General features: G+C 41.4%; 1 protein-coding gene across 1 annotated transcript in view; it reads right to left on the reverse strand.

Annotated features, from left to right (window-relative positions):
- Positions 1–483: 483 nt before the first annotated feature.
- TBX20 (T-box 20) overlaps positions 484–22004 on the reverse strand; it is a 33987-nt gene continuing 12466 nt past the window's right edge. Inside the window, exons 5-8 of the mRNA XM_026052332.1 lie at positions 19516–19674; positions 15456–15532; positions 4065–4174; positions 484–824 (exon numbers count right to left, since the gene is read on the reverse strand). Of these exons, the coding sequence (XP_025908117.1) occupies positions 484–824; positions 4065–4174; positions 15456–15532; positions 19516–19674 (687 nt within the window). The remainder of the gene's footprint in view (positions 825–4064; positions 4175–15455; positions 15533–19515; positions 19675–22004) is intronic.

A 22004-nucleotide genomic window follows, 5' to 3' on the forward strand; every position in this document is an offset into this window, starting at 1 on the left:
GCAAATGTATGCTGAGATATCCTAAAACATGCTCAAAGCTACAGCAATACGTTTTTTTGTGTGTTGATGCTCATTAGTTGCAAGAAGAGATGAAGATGAGTAGGTGTATTGCCTTTTTCAGAAATCTTTTAGCACATGAAAAAACAAAGACCTATACACAGTTAATTTGTACACTGCTGCATAAGCATCATCTCCTCGCACAATGCATAATGCACCTTTGGAGCAACCTGCACGCCGTTAAATATCCCAGGAACTCCGGGATCCATTTCAGCTGTGCCACACATGGATCTGTGAGTAGCTCCACGTTGCATGCCATCTTCTCGAGATCCCTCAACGCAGGAATCCATCTCCATAGCGCATTTCATTAGCTGGTTTCTTATGAGTTTGGCACTTTCTCACCACGGGCCTTTCAGGGAGGTCCCTCGTATTTTTCCTACCAAACTTGAACCTTTTAAATCTCGTGTTCCCCTTGTCTCACGTCAGTCATACGAAGGGCGTCATCACTGCGGAGGAGTGACGCAGTCCCTGGATGGCTGCATACGGACCCTGCTGAAAATAATGGTGGTACCTGGGCATGTGGAAGGAAGGGAAAGTGGGGCCGCTACCTTGCATGGAGCTGGCAATGGCTGAGGGGGTAAGAGGCATTCCCAAGCGGCTGTACGGAGGCAGAGATCCTTGGATGGGATGAGGAATGGGGGTGGCTATGGATGCGGTGCTGGTACCCAGGGCGCTCAAAGACTGCGGATGCTGAAATCCAGGAAAACTGGTTGAGGAGGAGACCCAGGAACTGAGGGACAGGTTATCGGATGTTGTAAAAGCTGATCCTGAAAGCAGAGAGAAAGATGCCTCACATAAGCGCTGCCACACACCAAGAGTTTCAAACAGCAAAAAGCAAGAGGTCTTTTACAATAAGGCTGATTTTTACGGCAAGTTATCAGTGCAAATACTTCCCAAATACATTTCTCTCCTTCTGTCTTTTTTTTTTAAACATCATTATTTGCCAGTTGCTTTCTTTTATCCCTGTATCTTAGTCAATTTTTTTCTTTAAGATGCTGGTTGCAGTAGTTTGATCAGTAAAAGCTGCTTTGCACATTGATGTTGCATAGCTCCTAGTAAAAGCACTATATCATTCTGTTCTGAAAAATGTTCAGTTTGTGAATAGAGGCATAAATTTCACCTCAGTGCTGATATGAACCAATTGGGATCTGACACAGAATTTCATTGCATTACGTCCCTATTTTGATAGCAAGCTTGAAGGCTTTTACATCAAATCTTCTGTAAAATTGAATAAGATTTTCTAAAATATAAATCTGTCAAAAAGGTAAAAAAAAGTCATTTGCAATGCAAGGGCTATTTTTTTTTCACTTTTTTTTTTTCTCTTAATAGAATCTTGCTAGCACTCCATCTTCTCACTGAAATTAGTTTTTCCAAAATTTAAAATACAAAACCTCTAAAATGCCAGAACACTGCTGTTTTTTCATCTGTGTACAGTAGTCTTATAAGCAAGTAATAATGAATCACAGTAAGAAATGCTGTTTTTTAAGTGAAATATATTGAAATATGAGAAACATCCTCCCAACTTAAATATGTACTCATCTAATCAGAGGTTTCTTTGGTCGCATTTTTAATTTGAGAAGTTACAAAAATTCCTCTTTCACAGATCTTCCAACTCTTTAAAATACATTTTCCCTGAAGATTTCAGAATCAGATTTTCAGAAAAAAAAAAAAAAAAGCAAAAAAGCAAAAAGCTTGTGTTTAAATATTAAGTAATAATTTATTTTATTTTGGAAGTAAACTTTCAGGAAAACTAATAAATATTTGTTTTAATAATTATACATGGTCGTTTTCAAATAAGCTGATGCAGATGTTGCCTTTCTCTTTGCAGTTTTTCTATGCATCAGCTTATTAAAAGATTTCTGATTTTTAGGTGTAATGAATACTACGTAATTCTATTAATTATCTTTTATTTTTAGCGTAATTAAATAACAATTCAACTCATGTCCCATCTCTATTTTCTTTCTTGCCCTACACCTTCCTTTGAGAAAAATATTTCTTACTTTAGGGAACACATTTACTGGTAGCAGTATCTGTCAAACTGCAATTTTAAGACAATATTTTAAAATCTCCCCAGACAACGACATCTGTGATTATCATTAGAAGTATTAATTCCATAGATCTAATTCTAGAAGACAGATTCATCCAACCTGTGAAATCAAAGCACATCCAGACATCTCTACGTGAAGGAAGACTTCTCAGAATGATGTGTTAACTCATTATAGCCAGCTTCTCAAAACAAAACAACAAGCAAATAATAATAGAAACCAAAATACAAATTATGACAAAAAAGCATCAGAAATGTCTTCAGGGAGAGATTCTTCAAAACAGAAAGTGATGAAGGTTAGTTCCTCCCCTGCTTAATGATCTAAGTAAAAGAGCCTAGTAACAGAGAGCAGAAATGGAGTCAATCCAGCAGTAGATAAGGACTTGAGTGAAATTCTGACCCTACTCTTGAACTTAACCTGGCTGCTGGAAATTAGGATACAGAGCCAAAATATAAGAATATCATCACACTAGCAGCAAAATCCCTTACAAATCCAGAAATATCTGACTACTATTGCACTACAAAGAAGGCTGCATGCAAACCTGGATTTGTCTACAAGTTTTTCATTTGGCTCAATTCCTTGTAGGAGTTTTAAATTAATGTACACTTTTTCTACTTCTAATCTCTTTGGAAACAGGCTTCCTGTGGTAGATACTGTACTGAAGGCTAAAACCAGTCCTATCTTTAGATGGCTGAAATTGACTGAGATGAGAACACCCTGGAAGGGTATTTAGAAATAATTAGCAGTGATAAACTCTCTTTGTCTATACAGAGGTAAGGTGCCTTGCTCTGGGCATGTTTGGCAAGGAGAAATTGGACATTGTCTCTAATAATAACTGGCCAAGGATCTAAGCTGACGTGGAGTGAAGTAATCCCCTAGAAATGTTTGAAAAAGTGGCACTGTACCAGCTAAGGAGGTGCTCCAAAAAGGCTCCAGGTTAAGGAATTAGTCTCAGAATAGACACGTATGAACAAGCCCAACTAATCACATTTTTTTGAAAGGCAACTCGTGGTTAAAAATAAGCGTGTTTTCCCTGCACAGGTCCAAAGAGCTTAAGTCCAGAAATAATGCTCTTATCTGAGCCACGCTGCATGAAGCTGGAGGACAAGACAAGGGCACTGCCAGTCGGAAGGCAGATGGATAGAACTGTTTTACCTCAAGTGGCTGTTGCATATCAGACCGGTCATGAAGTCACCATGCACAGTACAGTGCAACACAAGTTCATGCCCCATGCACAGTACAGTGCAACACAAGTTCATGTCAGTCAGCGATCCCACAGGATGGGATCTTCCCACTGACAAATTATGGCAGATGCAGCCTGTCCTGGGAAGCACCTCCATGGAGATCAAGCTCCACAATGCCCTTAAATTTGTGACTGCTAAAGCAGACAAACCTAAATCACTTGGGGTGAAATGCCCAAGTAAGGATGACTTCTGGAGACCATGAGATAAAGAAAATAAAGGTCAGTTTTCTAAGGCTGCTGTAGGTTTTTCTTTCTGTAGAGGTAAATCATGGTAATCACAGGCTGGCTGAAGGTGGTTAGAACTGAGTCCTCTGCAGGCAGAAGGCTCTGAGGGCAAAAAAACACTAATCCACATGGTGCTTCCCAGACAGTGCTGAATGCCAGCTACTAACTCCTGCCAAGGGATGGGGAATGTTTTAGCTTGTACTGAGCAGCACATTAACGAAGTTGCCTGTTCTTCAGTCAGCTTGAAGTGGAAGCAGAGAGAGTTTTTGCCTCCTGGCAAAAGCTGGATAAGCAGAGCCGCCTCCTGAACCAGCCACCTGCTCCGGTACCATCGGCATATCCGATGTGGAGAAGAACCATATGGGAATGAGTATCCTTCACTGTTAGTGCACCTTATGCCGGAGGCCAGAGGAGTGTTTCAGGGTACCACAGCACTGGTGGTGGTCCTCCTTTTCTCAGGTATACCTTGAGATGTTAAAATAAGATTTTCCTACCTCTGCTTTGTGTCGCCTGATTCTCATCTCCTAGATCATCTTCTCCTCCGTAGGTTCGAATGGGGGATCGGGCATAGGAATGCTTCTGGATAAGGCTCTCCACACTTTCCCTGTGGAAAAATAAAGAAGATATACTGTAAATAACTTCCTAAACAAGCTCCTGTCTGCTTCTGAGAATAAGCCAAATGATCACTCAGTGTTTGACTTAAAAAGGGCACTAGAAATGTGGATCCTGGAATAAGTAAATGATTTGTTAAGTTAAAGCTTTTGATTAGGGTGCTTTCTCACTGTCCTGATAGTCACTTTCTCAACATTATAATCTTTCCTCAACATTATTTATCAAGTAGGTTACCTCAGAGCATGTTGCCAAACTTGGCCTGTGATGTTCTATCACTGCAGATCACTTCTGTGCTCGGTACTTCCACTTCAGCAGACAACTTAGAATGAACTTCTCCAGGCTGGTTTCAAAGGGAGAACTCCCCTTGGGCCAGCTTTTGTGTCACATGTGGCCACCCCATCCGGCACCCTCCCATTTCCTCTCAAACGAGGCGCAAGAGATAGATGTGTCCAGACACAGCTCACCTCTAAACACACTCCCTACGCATCAGGGCGTAAACCAACCCAGCACAGGAAGCCTGCAGATACTGCGTGAGATCTGTAGTATCTATTCTGGGAGGTTACAAGTGTCTGCCAGGCTCAGAACTCCGCAGGGGTATAAAGCACCGTGAAGGCACCCAAACAATTTTTAAATACAGGAAAGCCATATCTGCAGGATAAGCCACAGCAGTTTCTAAGGAAGATCCAGTCATATGTATTCTTAGCATGTTTCCATGTAAGTAGGTGGTGTTATACTGAAGATGAATCCGACCTAGGCACATTTCCAAAATGGCTTTGACCTTTTGTTCCCATGTAACAAATCTAGGTAGAGATAGCTGTCTAAATCTGCTGCTCAGTGCAAGGCTGGTTTGAACTCTCCATTTGGCTAGTTGCATTTGCTAAATGTCTTTCACTATGAGAGTATGGCTGCTGCAGAAATTCCAAGAAAAAAAAAACATTTTCCAAGTAACAGAATAAATCACAGGGGCACATGTTTTCCTTTCCTACAAAAAGCCCATTATAGTCATTTTGTCCTTGGTCTATCACTGGCATCATTACTTATGCTAGTCTCCTCGAAAAAAAAAATAAATAAAAAGGGGATCTTATCAAAGTGATTTACTTGTGTCAGGACTGGAAGTGGACTGAAAGCAATGGCAGTTCCTACACAGAGGATGATATAATTGAATTACTGCCTTTTAAGTGATTGAAAACAGTGGGCATATCAGGGCTATCTTGAAGAAGATTTTACAAAGAAAAAGACAGATGGCATTGTTTACATTATGCACTGAATGCCTCTTGAAACTTTTTGTTTTAAAGCACAATGTGAAATGCAAAGAATTTTACTTAACTAAAAGACTGTCTCATCTGAGTACAGAAAAATGAATTAGACCACTGTTGTCTAAGAGATTTAGATAGTCTATAAACACACTCATTGCCAAAGAACTACTAATCTTTAAAGGTCTGAAAAATAAATGGGATTCGAGTGACCATCTATATTGTCTCTATTGACCTTATTTCTGCTAAAGGTCTGCTTATAAGGACAGACATTACAGCATGTAATAACATCCTGATGCAACAGAAACAGAAACAGTGCAGGCTCTAGTTCCAGCGCAGAGGGCCAAATTCATCTCTAACCTCACTGGATCCAAAAGAGGTTTGGGGATAAACTCATCCCAATAAATTTACATTTGAATTACCTACAGAGATTTAAAACTAAATCAAACACAATTATGGTAGACTAAATTCTTTCCAGATGGGTTTGTATGCTAGACAGAGAACCCTATTATTCTACATGGTTGTCTTCTTTTAAACAGGAGAGATGACTTTTTAGTGAACCCTGAATCAGAAAGGTTCGAAAATAGGAATTTCGTGGGTAACAGGCTAAAGATTTTAGGAGATTAATTTCCCCCAGCGCAAAAAGCAAAGGTTTTTATGACATAGAGAACAGTTTGAAAGAGGAAACTCAAATCAGGGAAAGCAACTCATTTCACCAGAGTTTTGTGAGGCTGGGATTTCTAATTCAGAACTGTATGTGCTTATCTATGCATCTTATGGTCATGTGGGTGGTTTAAGCTATTATCACAACATGCCTACTAATATTTCATTTTAGAGGTTGAGGCTGTGATTCACAGCATACGTGCAAAGCACTCAGATTCACCCCAGGATTTAGGCACCTGGTTTCCATAGCAATATCCATGGCCTTCAGGTGGATAATTTGCTTTCTACATACACAGGATGCACAGATACCTCCAAACAGATCTGCAAAACACGAAAGGCTGAGCAGAAAACCACTCAGTTGGCCAAAAGTAAGCAAAGAAAAGCCAGAAGTGGTGGATTTCTCCCACATATTAAATCCAAGTCCTGCCACTAGTTCCTTCCACCTAGCAAAGCAGGAGCTCTTGTCCGAACTCAGGTCTCTCCAACCGTGGGTAATTACCTGTCTAGTTAAGCAAAGCGTAACCTGCACTTCCCTCTGCGTCTCAAAGAAATGTGGTGGTGGCCTCCACCCTGGTACAAGTATTTCATGCTTGGAAAAGCCCACTTGGAGTTGATGAGGAAGACAGGTTTGCAACTAATTGAGACTGTGGAAACACGTAGGCTTAGGTGGGAAAGAGGAGCTCAGTCAACATCCTGCACCCCTTGAAGATGCAAGTGCCTCAGGACTTGCTCCAAAGCAGGTCGGTGGGACAAAGTAGAGCTTTAACAGGAAGAGTTAAGTGCCATTGAAATCTACTCAATCTGAGGTAGTAGTTTAAAATGTGGGAATAAAGCCAGCAACCTCCAGTGCAGGTTTCTGCTTAAACCCTTTTCTCAACCAGAACCAAAAGGACTTACGGGTCAAAATCCTCCTGAAAATTGTGTTTCTGTAAATGTGATCTAATTAGGATATCCAGAATATAGTGATATCAATACCCTAAAATATAAAAATAATACAATAATAATAATAATAATAATAATAATAATAATAATAATAATAATAATAATAATAAATAGGGCTTTTTAGTTCTTGATACAAAACACCTTCAACAAGTCAATATAACTTATAGCAAGTCCACTCATATCTCAACATGGTTCAAAGCATTCTGTAGATAATTCTTTGTTTTACTGAACTATAAATCAGTATTTACCATATTATTATTCTTTTATTATTCTTCCCAATTCAAATATATATATATATATATACATATATATATATATATATAAATGAAAATCAGGAACAAAAATAGGATTTAATGGACATTTAAAGCTTTCCTTTAATTTCTTCAGAGCTGATTCATACTGAAATGGTTGAAAGACAAAGTTACTCAATGTGCAACTTCTGTTACTCATGTTGTGATCAGACCCTAGTTATCTAATACTTGGACCTAATGATTTTCGCTTTTTAATGCTTCTTAGAAATCTCCAATGCCTTCTATTAGCAACAATTTAGTAATAAACTTTGTTTTGAGAGCTCAAAAGCTGTCAGCTGGCTTAGAAGAAAGATGTTTTCTTTCTGTCAAATTCTTTTGTGTGGTCTTCCAACCATTTTCAGGCTTTCAGACTGCTTTTCAACTCACTGTTACCTTGTAAATACCCAGAGGGGAAAAAAACACACGTGCACAGGCATAATATATTACTATGATTAAGCTGTGCTGTATGTACAATTGAATAATAGCAGCAGATGACAGGCTGGAAAAATAGCAAGTTTGGGGCTAAAGCTGTCTGAGATAGGAAAGAAGGAATCATTTGCCAGATGAAGAGGGCAAACCCAAGCAGTAACTGGCTAAGAGAAGAGGCTGAGGCAGGATAAATATGTGGGGAGGTAACATGGGAAGGGACCATAGGCTGATCCCTGTGTCCTGCATTATGACAGAAACAAACCTCGAGCCCAACCCTTTTAATAAACCTCTGCTTTTAATAAATCTATGCGCAAAGTGCTTCTCTCCTTGCTGCAAGAAAGAAACTTGTAATTTTGGGATGGAGAATGCAAGGAAGTGGAGGATTGGTAGATTATATCATTCAGCAAGCTTTAGGGTACTTAGACAGTCCCTTGCCATTCTCAGATATTAACCCCTGGACTGAATAGTTCAGTCTCATCTCTGCCAAGAAAGGATTCCAGAGCTAAACTCTCAGCAAAGGATGCTTTCTGTCTCCTGCAGCTACAAGCTGGGTCTTTGGCCTTGTTTAGCAACACTGCCGTGCACATACACAGCAGTTTCAGGGGATATAGACAGGAAGACTCTGACATGGCCAATAAATAACTCACTAATACTTTACAAACTAAATCCCAGATCTTGCCACAGTACTGGATATGAGCTGAGAGACAACAGAAAACCCAGAGCTGATTTGGGAAGCAGTTGAGGAGCAAAGCCCGGTGTGATGACACTCGCTTCTTCTTGCTGTCAGCCTCAAGTTACAAAAATTCCCGAAGGAGATGGAAAAGTCCACGATTACCCCAAGCAGGATCCTCAGTCAAGATGAAAGAACAGTGCTACTTTGTCTGTGCATGCAGGCCTTTCTTGGATGCTCCTTCAAATCATCTGTGGGCCGACTGACACTGAAGAGGGCTCACCTGAGCGCAGCAGTCCATCAGCACGGAGGCCACTACGTGCTCGCACGCATCAGAGGCTATGGATTTTCCTGGTTTTGGTAGAGAGCACCGAGGGGCTGGAGACAGGATGTCTACCATCTCCCTTTGTGCTGAGGAGGAATATTTAGTTCTGCCAAAAGGCATTAGAAAAGCTAATCCAGAGCTATCCTGATGGCACTTCCCGTCTTAGATTCATGGACCCAAAGATGACGGAGTTAATATAACACTAGCTGCCCATTCCACTGAGAGCCTGGATCAACACCTATGGAGGCAATGGGTGAAAGCCAGTCTGAAGTGAGAGAGGGCCAGTTCCAGAGCCAGGCACTCTACATTTATATCGTTGGATGAGTTACTCTCTCAATTAGGAATGACTACAAGGGGTACACATTTTAGAGCAGTGGTGAGCAACCCATTAGTATTTTCCTTCCTTGCCCCAACAATGCCCTCAGAATGCCCTTACACTTGATAGATAAGCAAATATGGAAGAATATCCTCAGATTTTTTTCCCTATACCCAGTATCATGTATTTTTTTTTTGTCCTTTTCTATTAAAGAATGGCAAATGTTAGATTAACAGATTAATAGAAGGAAAATAATAAAACTGGCAACTGTGTTTTGCTTGGCCATTCAGTTCTTCACAAAGAAAAATACAGAACAGGATATAAAGTGTATGAATTATCAGTTTGCAGCCTGAATGGCTTCTTTAGTTCTGCATTTCAAAGGTTTCCTTTTTTTTTTTTTTTTTTTTTCTTTTTTTTTAATAGCTGCCAGTTAGTATGTTTGGAAGAAAGCCCAGATAACAGAAGACATCAGAAGTGAGGTGAGGTGAAGACAGACGGAATAAATGGACTGAGAAGGCACAAAAATAAACTTGTCGGAAGTCATACTGTAGTAGAACATTTTTTTAAGGAAAAGATGAGTAATTTGTCCAAGATGCAAGTGCTAAAAAGGAGTCCAAAAAACAAGCAGGAGGAGCAAATATATTTCCATAACAGCAGATAGGAGTGAACAACAAATCTGTCAGAATTGCTGCTCAGATACCGCTCAGCCTTTATGTTGCTATTCCTTATAGCTGTTACTTGACATATTCACAGCACAAATACAGACACAGATTAATATGGTACCTATAGTTTTTACAGGGGTATATTAATATTACAGACTGACATTAGTGACATAGTCCAGCTCTAACACTGTATGGATCAAATCCAAGAACGAGCACTAGTCCTCTGATTAAAACTGAACTAGTTTTAGCAATGAAGAATCAAGGTCCACCAAAGTTTAAGAAAGAAGGGGAATCAAAATTAAATTATAAAAAGATCTAGATTTAGAAGATTGCAGAAAAAAAAAAAAAGAGCAAGTAGAGTTAGAAGATATAAAATATATCTCCATTTTTCTAACTTAAAAAAAAAAAAAAAAAGACAAGAGACCAGCTACCATTTACAGGGAATGAGAAAAGTGTAGAGACTGTATTTCTCTTTTCTCGCTTGTTCAAAAGCACTCATTTACAAAAGCATATTAAAGCTCTTCTGCAACTTTTTCTCACTTTTTCTCCCCAAATATAAAGATACTCTTAATGCGAACATAACCTTGCAAAGTTCCATTTCCTCCAGTGAGCGCAATCTGCTCTTTCTGATTGCCAGGCAAAGGAAATACAGTGCTGCAGATAAACTGGGACTTGGGAAAGTTCCTGAGAAATTCCCCTGTCCTGAAAAGAGCAGGTCTGATCTGACATTGTCCTGTCCACTTTCGCACTCACTACACGTGTATGAAGCATATGGAAAACAGTAGCAAAATAAAACTCTATACTACTTTTCGTAGGGACAAGAAAACCGAAAATGGAGCTTCTGTGAAGAATGACCTAGAGCATAAGTGCTTAAAAGTTTGGGAATTTAAGAGGTTTTAGCTGGAATGGAGAGATGTCCTGGGGGAAGAAGACAGGTTGCCTAGCTAATAGGAAACAGAGTTGGAAAAAACAGACTTGAAGGGGATAATTCAAGGGTCTAAGCGCAGGTGGGAAGACATCCTAACATATCCAAGCCTCCTGCAAGGGTCTTGAAGGTGTGAAAACTATAGCAAATTTGTCTAAGCTTTTGGAGCAGCAGCAGCTGGAGACTGGGGCAACCACAGGGCACCTTGAATGGCAGCAGCTACAGAGGTTTAGGTACCTGAGCTCCTCGTGGCTCTCCCTAGCTAAACCCAGGACCTCTCCCAGCGGAAACATTTGACATGATCTCCCATGGTTACTGACATATACAGACTGAAAACTGGCACGGGATAATAGATCAGATGTTGAGTTTGACTTGGAGGAAAGCTATGGCCCGACTTGCCCATGGATACGGGAGTAGGTCCTACGCAGTACATACTTCCATCTGTTGGTAGGGGGCTTTCAAGTCTCAGAAAAGTCCTTCTGGACCAGTGGGAAGTAGCGAGAGCAAAGAGAGAAGCCGCCACTGTGGGGCAAGCAGGAATGGGATGGGAGAGAGGAGTGACACTGACAGCACACAATTAAGCACAAGGCTCTGACTGCTGCTTCAACAGGGCAGGACCCATGTCCGGGCATTAGCATCCATTTCATTTACAGCCTTGTAACTCACTGCGATGGATTTCCACATTTCAGTCATGAACGTCCTCAGGGGATAATTCAGAATGTGATTACCATGCAAATCCATTTGAGATGCTGAGTTACAGCTCTCTCTGATGTGCCTTCCCCATCCCCCTTTCTCCTTTCCTTCCTTTCTCTGCTTAGAAAGATATTTGGGTGTGCAGGCCATACTTTTCTATTACCAAGGACACTGCCTCTTGAAGCATGTGTCCACCTCCCTGACCTTCTTATGGGACTTAAGTTACACTTGAGTGTAACCCTTTAGTTCTCTGTGGCACCCATAGGTGCCAGGTACTTTACAGGTCCCTTTCGGTCTCTGTGGCACCTACAGGTCCATCTTCCTGACCTTGCTTATTGTGCACCAGATCAAATTGAAAACCATGTTCAGAAAATGATTATGATCTGCTAAGTATTGTTGGATCATTATTTTATGATTCAGTAGTTGTGTTGACTCACACTTCTGAAATAATCACTTTTTTTTTAAGATTGTTTGTCTGATTTTAACCGTTATGGTTTACTTTATTTATCTGTTTATTTTTTAAAGTTTAACTCTAAAGTGCAGTCCAAAAAATAAACTCAAGCACTAGATAAAAAGTGAATCTGCTGGGTTCCGATTTAGCATTTTTTACGGGTTTGTGAGTTTTCCTTTAAGCAAAAAAAAAAAAAAAAAAAAAAGACATTATCTTAAAACTTCTCTCCAGAATGAATTGTTAATATTAGAAAACCTGCACGAGAGCCTTATTTACAAAGATCAGCATTAAAAAAAGATCAGTCTCAAGACCAGTACTTATACTGCAGTGTTTGACATCTGGTAGCCAACACCACAGTATGTCAAGTTCCACAATCTGATAATTTCTGCTAAATATTCAGTTTTTCCATCATGACCACTGTAGGAGCCTTTTTATAGTAGAAGAAATGTAAATACCCCATAAAAAGATCAAAAGGTGAATCATCAAGTTATCCAAACACGGTAGCCCTAGATAAAGTCTGTCCAGTTAATGTAAACAGATTACCACAAGTAATATATGGAAAGAGTTGATTGTAGAAGGAGCCTCACATTCTACAGAAAATTTGATATATACTAAAAGCACATGCGATTTTTCAACAGTTAAAAGATTTGCATAATTAGCTTTGAGTATGAGGAAGTTCTATAGTGTTTAGACAGGAACAAAAGGAAATGAAAGAACTTCAACAGCCTGCAGTTGCCTGACTCTTGTATCATTTTGCAGACTTCACTACCTTTACATGCAATATTTTGACTCCTGTACATATAACGCAAACAGATTAATCCTAAAGGCATTTGCAGTTTGAATTTCCTACACAGGGATCGTAAATCTAGACTGGGAAGCCTGAAATCGTTAAAGTCACATATTTATAAAATCATATTCAATTAGGTTAAAAAAGTGCAATTTCTGTCATCATGTCATAAAAAGATGTGTTTTTCTCTCAGATCTACTATAAAGAAAAACTCCCTATATTGTTACAGATAGAGGCTGTTTTCAATCAGTTACAAGGAGCAATCCAATTACCGGATGGTTTAGTGCAGTAACTGACTCCAGACTAATTTAATTTCTTCAGGTCTCTAAAGATCAATTGATCTGATTTGTTTCCCTCCCCAAAGGCTGTTTAGGAAAAAGCAGGCTTAAATACCTGGAAATGAAATACAAAGCTCTGTACACTTTCACACTACTTAGGTCATCCTGAAAAGCTGGAACTTGCAATAAATGAGTGCTCTCTTGGCCCCAACATCACAGGCTGCTTTACAGAAGACCATTAAGATCGCTGCCCAACATTGCAGATTAGGCCTGCACACACAGTGTGCCAGGCTGCTGGGGATGCACCGCATGGGAGCTGTACACACAGCTCCAGATAAATATTCATTCCCAAGAGCTGTGCAAATGTGCATTTGCTCTGCATACTGTTCCGGGCAAAGAAACGCTTTTATCAGTGAGCTGTGTTATGGAACATACTAGAATTCCAGCCCAAAGGATTACCTTTGTCTTCCAACACATGCCTCAATCACCATAAAACAGGGAACTCTTCCTGACATTGTACCTTACTTTGTTATTTCTTTTGGTTTATATGAGATATATTTAAACATTTTTTTTTTTTTTTGGCGCTATGATTACCTAGAGAACCTATGCTGCAGAGGAAACCTAGCAGGGGGTGTCTGAGAGAGACACGTTCTCTCATGTCCAAATATTTTAATTCTGGAAATGAATAAAGCCCTTAATATGTTTGGACTGTGCCAGATAACTCAGCAGAGGAAAGATGAAATTCATGATCTCTTACCAGTCCCATTGTGTGCCACACTTTTACTATCTTGCTGCTTGGTGCATTGTGCAGTAGGTTTTCATTGTTGTTGCTGTTGTTTATGTTTTTAACATAATTTCCCCCTAATAAGAACTAAACTTTCCCATTTATGTCAAAATAGATCTGACCCAAACTTGAACTCTTAAAAACAGGTTTTAATGTGGTTCTCATGCACTTCCTATCCCTTTTTGAATTTAGTGTGGGTTTCACACTTGGATACGTTATCTTTCACGGCAACATTCGTGTCTGGGCTAGGCTGACTGTTTCAGGCTCTGTTCTTACACTTATCAATAAACAAAAGGGCACTGTACTTTAAGCTCAGTATTTCTGACTTCATGCCACGTGCTGTTATAATAAGATGTCCTCTGGAAAAATTCCCTGCATATCCAGCACCACGATAGTCAGTTCATCTGCACGGAGGTAACTAGGTTTTTCTCTCAGCTTATCTATTCAGATTCTCTAAGCCCTTGTAAAGCCGTGTCATTAGATGGTGCCTGTCTGCATAAAAAGGAAAGTCATGCATAAAAATCGAAGACACTTCTCTTCCTCCTGTTTTCTTTTCAACTGTTTTTTGCACATAAACCTGATCTCTGGACCTCATTTACCTTCATACACTACCACTATGCCAGGATATGTCATTTCAATTAATCTACTTTGTTTTCTTTCACTTACAATTAAAACTTAGGAAGCAACTTTCACAAACACTGCAAGCATACACTGCACTCAGCAAGCTTTCTTTCTCAAAATAGCTGCTCTTTCACCCAGTCATTAATACTCCTGTAGCTAGTAAGGTATAAAACACACTGCCATTTCCCAGTCATAAACTTGCCGGAGACTGATGTACTTCAGAAATGATGTAAAGACTTTCTCTAGTTGTCTGAATATTAGCAGCTTGTCCGCTATATGCACCCATGGAAAGATGAATCATAGAGACATCTGGATATCCACACATAGGAGCCTGGAGGGTTTCAACCTCTCCAAATTTTCTTTCATGATCATGTTCTTACAGGAAAATTTGAACGTGCTATATCCATCTCCACGAAATTCGCTTCCAGCCTAAAGGATTCAGACAGCTTAATTTGCTTTGTTTGCCAAAGCATCTGACACAATATCATAAAATTGTGATGCACTGGAGGGATACCAAGAGACTGAAGTGTATTTCCTACCCAAATGCGAGTTAATGCCTCAGTCCCTATGGAAGAGGTTTCTTTTAATGAGCTATAACATCCTCCCCCACAGCTCGAGATAACGTTTTCCTCTAATGCTGTACAGCTATGGTGAAACAAAGATGGCATCTTTGCCCATGGAGTGGGAGCTATGGGATTTGTCCTGGTGAGAACAGCAGAATCCCTGCTGCTGACTTTGGTGTCTGGGACTGCTGAGAGTATTTTGACAAGGTCCCCTCTCTCTTCACCACTGTGTGGAGCAGTGGGCAGCTATAAAGACATTTTTCACAGGACCACAGCCCTTGTTTCCAATTCACAGCCTTCAGTAGGATTAAACGGCATGATAAGAAAAAAGCTTTTCATTCTGAAGTTTTATAACTGACTCTCTCTCCCTTCAAGAAACCCCTTCAGAAAGATGAATATATCAGCCTCAACCGAAACAGATGTCAAAACTCAGAACAGCTCTACAGCTCTTTCTTCATAAAGTTTGTAAGTATTTTTTAAGGAGGTAGAGGAGGGTTACTGTATGCAACAAGATAACGTGAAAACGCACAGCTTCTCAGGAGTTGAAAGGATGCTTTTCCTACAAACTCACTCTTCTCTTTATCTTATCTGCGTGAAAAGTAAACAGAAAGTCCCCATTACCTCTCGATATCAGTGAGTCTGGAAGAGTCCCGGAATCCTTTAGCAAAAGGGTTGCTGTCAATTTTCAACTTGGTTATCTGCAAACACAGAAAACAGCAACACAACGTAAACACAGTGCTAAGGTGCTGCAGTGTACAAAGTGTTAACTAGTCTGTCCTCCGGACTCCGCTGCTCGTTTTATCCATGCTGCTTTTGCGTGTGTTTTTTGTGTGTGCGCAGAGCTCAGGAGGCAGAGCCCACTCCCCCTCTCACCCCATGGAAAATGCTCTGATATCAGTGAAGTGACACTTCTGCAAAACTGGTGTCAGCAACAGAACCAGTCAGACATCCTTTCGGGAGCCTTATTTCAGCCAGCTCAAGCAGCAGGCTGCATCATTCATACAGCAACGAAGGACCGAAGGGCACAGCTGGCTGCACAGTGGGGCACAGCATGGGTTGAGGCTTCGTGTTACCCAGGCAGAGGGAAGCCACACACGTACAAGGCTATTGCTTCCAAATACTTGAGCACAAATTAGGCAGTGTTTTCTTTCAGCAGGGCACAGCATGCTGCTAAGATCTGAGCCGCTTTGGTGGAGCTGCACAACAGCTAACTGAGCCCAAGCCACGGGCCAGTTGCCTGCAAACTTGAGAATGAGATCTCAGTTCAGTTCCACCTATTTGTTTTACTCATGCAACTAAAGGCAGACCTACCAGGCACACAGGGCCAGCACAACTATTCTTTGTAGAGCTAAGATGCTGGGGAAGGGAAGGAGGGAGAGAAGTGAGAAGAATCCGTATTTGAAGTGACATAGTCTATGTATTAAAAGGATGGCCCCAATTAAAACCTGTCACAATCCTACAAAACTCTCCTCTCTTCAAATTCAGCTACAGATCTGTTCAGTGCATAGCACCAGCCTTTACTTCTGCCATAGGAACCCTCTGGTTAGGGGACTCCTCCTGCCCCAAAATATCAGGGCTTCCTTTGACTTTACACTGCAACTATTAGGAAATAGAGGGTAGCTGCCACTGGGCTTTTGGAATCAGGAGAAAACACCACTGCCCTTTGGGAATTTTCCAGCTGTACAAATAAATTTGGTAAATAAAACCTGAGATATCACAATGATATTCTGATTTCCCAACTATTCTATTTCTTCTAGGAATTAAAGATGAACTGTAAGCGAGTGGTTAGAATTTGATTGTACACAAGACAAGGTCTGTCCTGCAAGGCAGTGAATGCCTCCCTTGCAGAAGCCAAAGAAAAGCAACAGCTCTCGGTATTTCATACTGAGCAGCTATTTTAGCTTGGCTTTGCCTGAAGAAGAAGGTAAAAAAAAAAAAAAAAAAAAAAAAAAAAGAAAAAGCCTGTATAATAGAGCCTCATTTTTAACAGGTGACTCCTGAGACTCAGAAAGAAAGGGGATCTTTTCCAAATCCATGAATGATCAAATGCTCTCATGAAGTAAAGCTATTGCAGAATTGGGTGGCTCCTCCAAAAGGGAAGAGAGACTGAGCCCAACTTTTTGTTCTGAGAGAGGAGTCTTTTGGGAAGAAAACCTGGAGAGGGAAGGATAGGCTTATGAGAAGAAAAATGAAGCATATGGTGCCAATAATGAGTATTTAATTACTGGTCTGCAGGTCTGAGCTACATCTCTGGACACAGCAGGAGGAAGGGAGCACGACAAATAGAGAGGGAGTCGAGGCTGACACGTGGTGCTTGGAACTGGGGTTCTAGAACCTGGAATGGGAACCAGCTCTCCTGATGTCCTCAGTGCCAGGAGGAGAGTCCCTGGGCACTGCGAGTGGCTGTCCCCAGGGCTGCCACCAAGTCACTCTGCAACTCAGGGCAGCTCAGGCCACCGCTCGACTTCCCTGCTCCACTCTTCCCTTCTTCCCACATGGTGTGGGGAAGCAGTGATCCTTGCTCCGAGGAATCACGCAGGAGACGGATCCCCCCCCCCACTGTGGCAGCTGGGATTTTAGGCCATCTCATCCCAGAAACACAAACGGTAACAACCAGCCTGGACACTAGTCCTGCCACAGGACTAGCAACAGCTCAGCAAGGCGGTTTCGGTCTCCTCCTCTTCCCAAGAGGTCGGCGCCCTTGGCTCACGGTCATATTGCAAGGAGCAATATGAGGCTAGCACCTCACGTGCAGGGAACTGGCTTCAATTTGTAGCAGCATTTGAAAACTACCTTGGAAAAAAGGCAAGCTCCAAGGAGTTCCCGCGACTCAGATCACCAACACGCCGAGCCAACTGTACTGCAGAATAAGAAGAATTTCTATTCATCTCCTGAGTGTCTTTTCACCGATCGCACTTCCATTTTCACGATATCAAAGGTTTGGTATGACATCACAGGAGAAACTTTCCATATCCACCAAATCCAGATGAGGCTCGCAATCATTTATGGCCATATTTTTCCTGAGAGACTGTCTCACAAACAATCAGAGAACATCTGCTAGAAAGCATTTTAAAATGAAATTTGACCTACAATTCAACTCTGTGGCAGTGGTTTGGCTGTTTAAATAAATGCATGCCCTTTAAATCTTAAATTATGAGATAGTTTGTTGAAAGTGTAATGTATTTAGCTTTTATCTAATAACCTGCAGAAATGCAATCAACCCCTCCTTAAAACAGTTCTGAAAGAAATGGCAAAAATGAAAAAAGGCTCCATTTTCATTAGTCATAAATAAAATGACAGCATCAAGCTCTAGGGGTTCCGGAGATGTTCCATTGAGAAATTTTCCAGGACTCGTTGCGTGGACCTTGAGAAGGTTAGTTTAGAAATGTCTCTGATGTAAATAGTATGGGTAAATACAAATCCACTCCACAGGATGAAATTTTGCATTGTTTTTTTGTGTTTGTTGTTGTTTTGCTAGTTTATACAGGAAGTTAAGTGGAAAAACCTTTCCTAACCACAAGTCCAAGCATTTTGCTCTTGAGACTACTGCACGCTGAATCCCTTTTCTTTAACATTCAGATATACACCTGAGCTGACAGTCAAAACATTCTGATATCGAAGCCTTAAAGCTGGATGTGAGATCTGTCACATTTACTGATACAGTCCTAGTACTATTACACTCATTGCTTATGTGGCACAACAGGCACTGATTTCATTTTATTCATGGCACTTAGAAACTTAGAAACAAATTTTTGCCTCAGATTAACAAATGTAAATTCTCATTTTTTTAACATAAACCAACAGATATTTTGGCTCTGTGATGCCACCTGCCCGCATGTTCGGCCGCACTTGTTACATTACTAGAACAGCCTGTCTTATTCTGAGGGAAATCGAGGGGAAAAGAGGCACTTCAAGAAGTGCAGTAGTCATTAAAATATGCTCTGAACTGCACTGAAGCCAACAACATCTTTCCACTGATTTAAACATTAAAACGTGATCCACTGTTGAGCAAAGCCTCTGTTTTCCAATTGTTTATATATGTCCTAAAATTACTCATTAGCAATCCATTGTTATGATCTCCTCCATTTTGTGTATATTATTCACTGGCATGCAAATTGAAATTCAGACATCTGGTTGTAATCTAGGCAGCCCCTGAAAAGCATATCTCTCAGCGATTTCCCTTACATTTGAGCCTTACAGCTTAATTAGTTGACTTTTTAAGTCCATGAAATCATCACATGCAAAATGGAATATCTGCCAGTGACCAGCTCAAAGCGTGAACGATCACTGGGAATCTGAATAGCTCCTTAATGAACTATAATTTCAAAAGCACTGAACGATAATACACAAACAGCTTTGCCAGGACAGAAGGGAAGGCAAAAGAAAACCTCTTTCATGTCATACTCTGCACATTGGAACAATTCTTATATCCCATTGGAGCTAGGAGGACTACCCACATACATAAGAATTACTCCTTAATATGAATTAGGCTGGACAAGATCTACAAGCGTTAGAAAAGAAAGGTAAGTAATAATATCACGACGTTTCCTTCACTCCATCTTGTTGTGGGTAAGTCATATCACAATGCTTCCTTTGCTATATCTCGTTGTGGGTGAAAAGAGGGAATTTCTTAGCTGGGTGGAATCTAACTAAATCGGAGGAAGTTAGCAATCGTACTCACCAATTGATTCTGATAAGCAGTAACAGCTGTAAAAACTGTTTCTGGAAAGATAAATGTCCTGAACTCTTCAGATTTCAGATTTAGCAAAGACGCCGTGTGATCCTTCTTCTTAATAATGTGGACCCTTGGCTGGTACTTGTGCATGGAGTTTAAAATGATCTGCAAAAACACAAGTTACAAAACACAAGTTACAAGATATCATCCTGAGAGGAAGATTAACAAGTCCATTGAAGACAATAAAACTGTATGGAAAAAAAAAAAAAAAAAAAAAAAAAAAAAAAAAAAAAAAAAAAAAAAAAAAAAAAAAAAAGAAAAAAAAAAAAAAAAAAAAAAAAAGAGACACAATTAACACTGTAGCAGGGACATCTTAAATCTAGCTTGCCTGGGGCTGGTTTTCAGAGCAAGCTCTCCAGCTTGTCTGGGCGGGTGCTTCCTTCTGAAAATGAAGTGTAAGAGCAGGCGTTTCAGGAGGCCATTTCCTCTCACCCCTGCGCACTCGTGAGCACTCACTTTTGAAGCATGAATACCTGCTCCTGCAGGTGAGATATTCTACATGTACAGTAAATTATGGCCAGTTTGTGCCCCGGTTCGTAGGTGCCACCGACGAGTGTAAATATTGACTCTTGAAAAGCGCACGGCCAAGAATTCACATTTGTCAAATTGCCTGGGTGACAGAATAAAACCAGGCAAAATGAAATTAAAAAAAAATCTGCCACTGCCAGTCCAAAAAGCTGAAAAAAAAAAAAACCCTCTCCCCCGATCCTTTCATCTTTCAAGGCTTTACAGCAACCTACTTTGCAGATGCTTCTTTACTGCAAACTACCAGAAATGAAATCATGGAGAGAGTCCAGTACAGAACCCTAAACTGGCCAGGTTTTGCCATTTTTTCTTTCGATAATAACTGTTTATGAGCAAAAGTATAATTCCAACCTAATGGACCAACTAACCAATTTCAGTGTTCATTGGAGTCCAACAGAGATTCTCACTTGCTTCAATTAGCACTGGATGGAGGCCTATTTGGCTGCCTCTAACCACAATATTACAATATAAGAATTAAATACAGAGCTCGGCTTGCGCCAGTCCTTGTTTTGGATATAATCACAGTCATAAGACCAAATTGGCAATGGTGTGGGTGGTTCTATTTTACAGGGGCCATAGCGACAGTGCCGCCAGTTCCGTACATCTGGAAGAGCTAATCTGCATTCCTGGGGACGCATTGACTTCAGCTGACGCGCAGCAGAAGTGCAGTATTTCATGCTAACTTTGTAAATAACAAAGATCGCAATTGCCTACGAGTGGGGAGCTTAGAAACTGCTTTCTCGTGGCTGAGGTTGCCTGCAGTGTTCTCTTCTCCTTCAGGGCCACAGATTGCTATGACTTGCCCTGTGGTTGTGGTGGGCTGCACAGGGGAGAGGAGAGCTGCATTGATGAGAGGAACTCATTGCCCTGGAAGGGTTTTGTGACAGCTTTTCCAGTTCAGGTCCTTTCCCAAAATGCTCCATATCAGTTTGCACACAGGCACACAACAGGCACATGCTTCGCAGTTAACATTCCCAGCACTTTTCCCCTTATTTCTGARGCTTTGTCTCACCAGCAGGACCCACCAGCCGCTCTGAACGTGGGCACCAGCCCTAAGCTGTTGGAAAAGACATTTTAAATGAAGACGTGCGTGTGGTGACCGGCTTCCCGAGGGGCTGGCCGGCATCTCCCGGCAATGCGCTCCGCGCCGCGCGTCACRGCCGCGACATCCGCGGCTCTGCATCTGAGCAGCAGCCGGGCGGAAGGAGGAAAGGGCTGCCGTGGAGCAGCTCCCACACATACCCTTTCCTTTCACTCCTCTGCGAATGTGCACTGCGATAACAAAAACTCCATTTTTCAAACAAGACCACGTAATCCTCTATGAAAGCTTTCCAAGACTAAAAGTGCACTTAAATAACATCCTCTACCTCTATCCCACGTATCCCCACCGGAGAAAAGTCGGGTCATCCAGGTACAAAACAAGAACCGAGCGCAGCCAGGAGTTCACAGAAGTTCTGGGAGACCCAAGGCCGATGTTGAGGTCACTGTTTCCTTTTCACTAGGATCTATGCATGTTGTGCTCCATCTGCAGCTCCACAGAGGCTGTCGAGGTTGCAGCACTCGCTGACATTAAAGTCAGCTGGATACTGCACACAGGCACCTCTTAATCTCCATCCATCGCCAAGGCGGCCTACAGGAGCTGGATACACAGCGTGAACCCACAGAGTCGTCCCCAAAGCTGGTCTCAGAGCCAGGACAGTGCCCTACCCGCGCTGTGTATTTAGCAGAAAATATGGGATGGCGGCTTGGAGAYGCTTGGAGAATCTGGGGTGCACAGAGAGACACGTGGGGGATGTGGGCACCSCCCAGCACACGCTCACTGGTGGCGTGGGGGCGCCACAGGCCTCCCGCCATCCCGATGGCCTCGGCGAGGGGACACGGCCGGGATCCTTCCCGGCAGCGTCACACTC

The sequence above is a fragment of the Nothoprocta perdicaria genome, unplaced genomic scaffold (assembly GCF_003342845.1).
Source record: "Nothoprocta perdicaria isolate Ctin4 unplaced genomic scaffold, notPer1 scaffold_87, whole genome shotgun sequence".
Taxonomy (NCBI): Eukaryota; Metazoa; Chordata; class Aves; order Tinamiformes; family Tinamidae; genus Nothoprocta; species Nothoprocta perdicaria.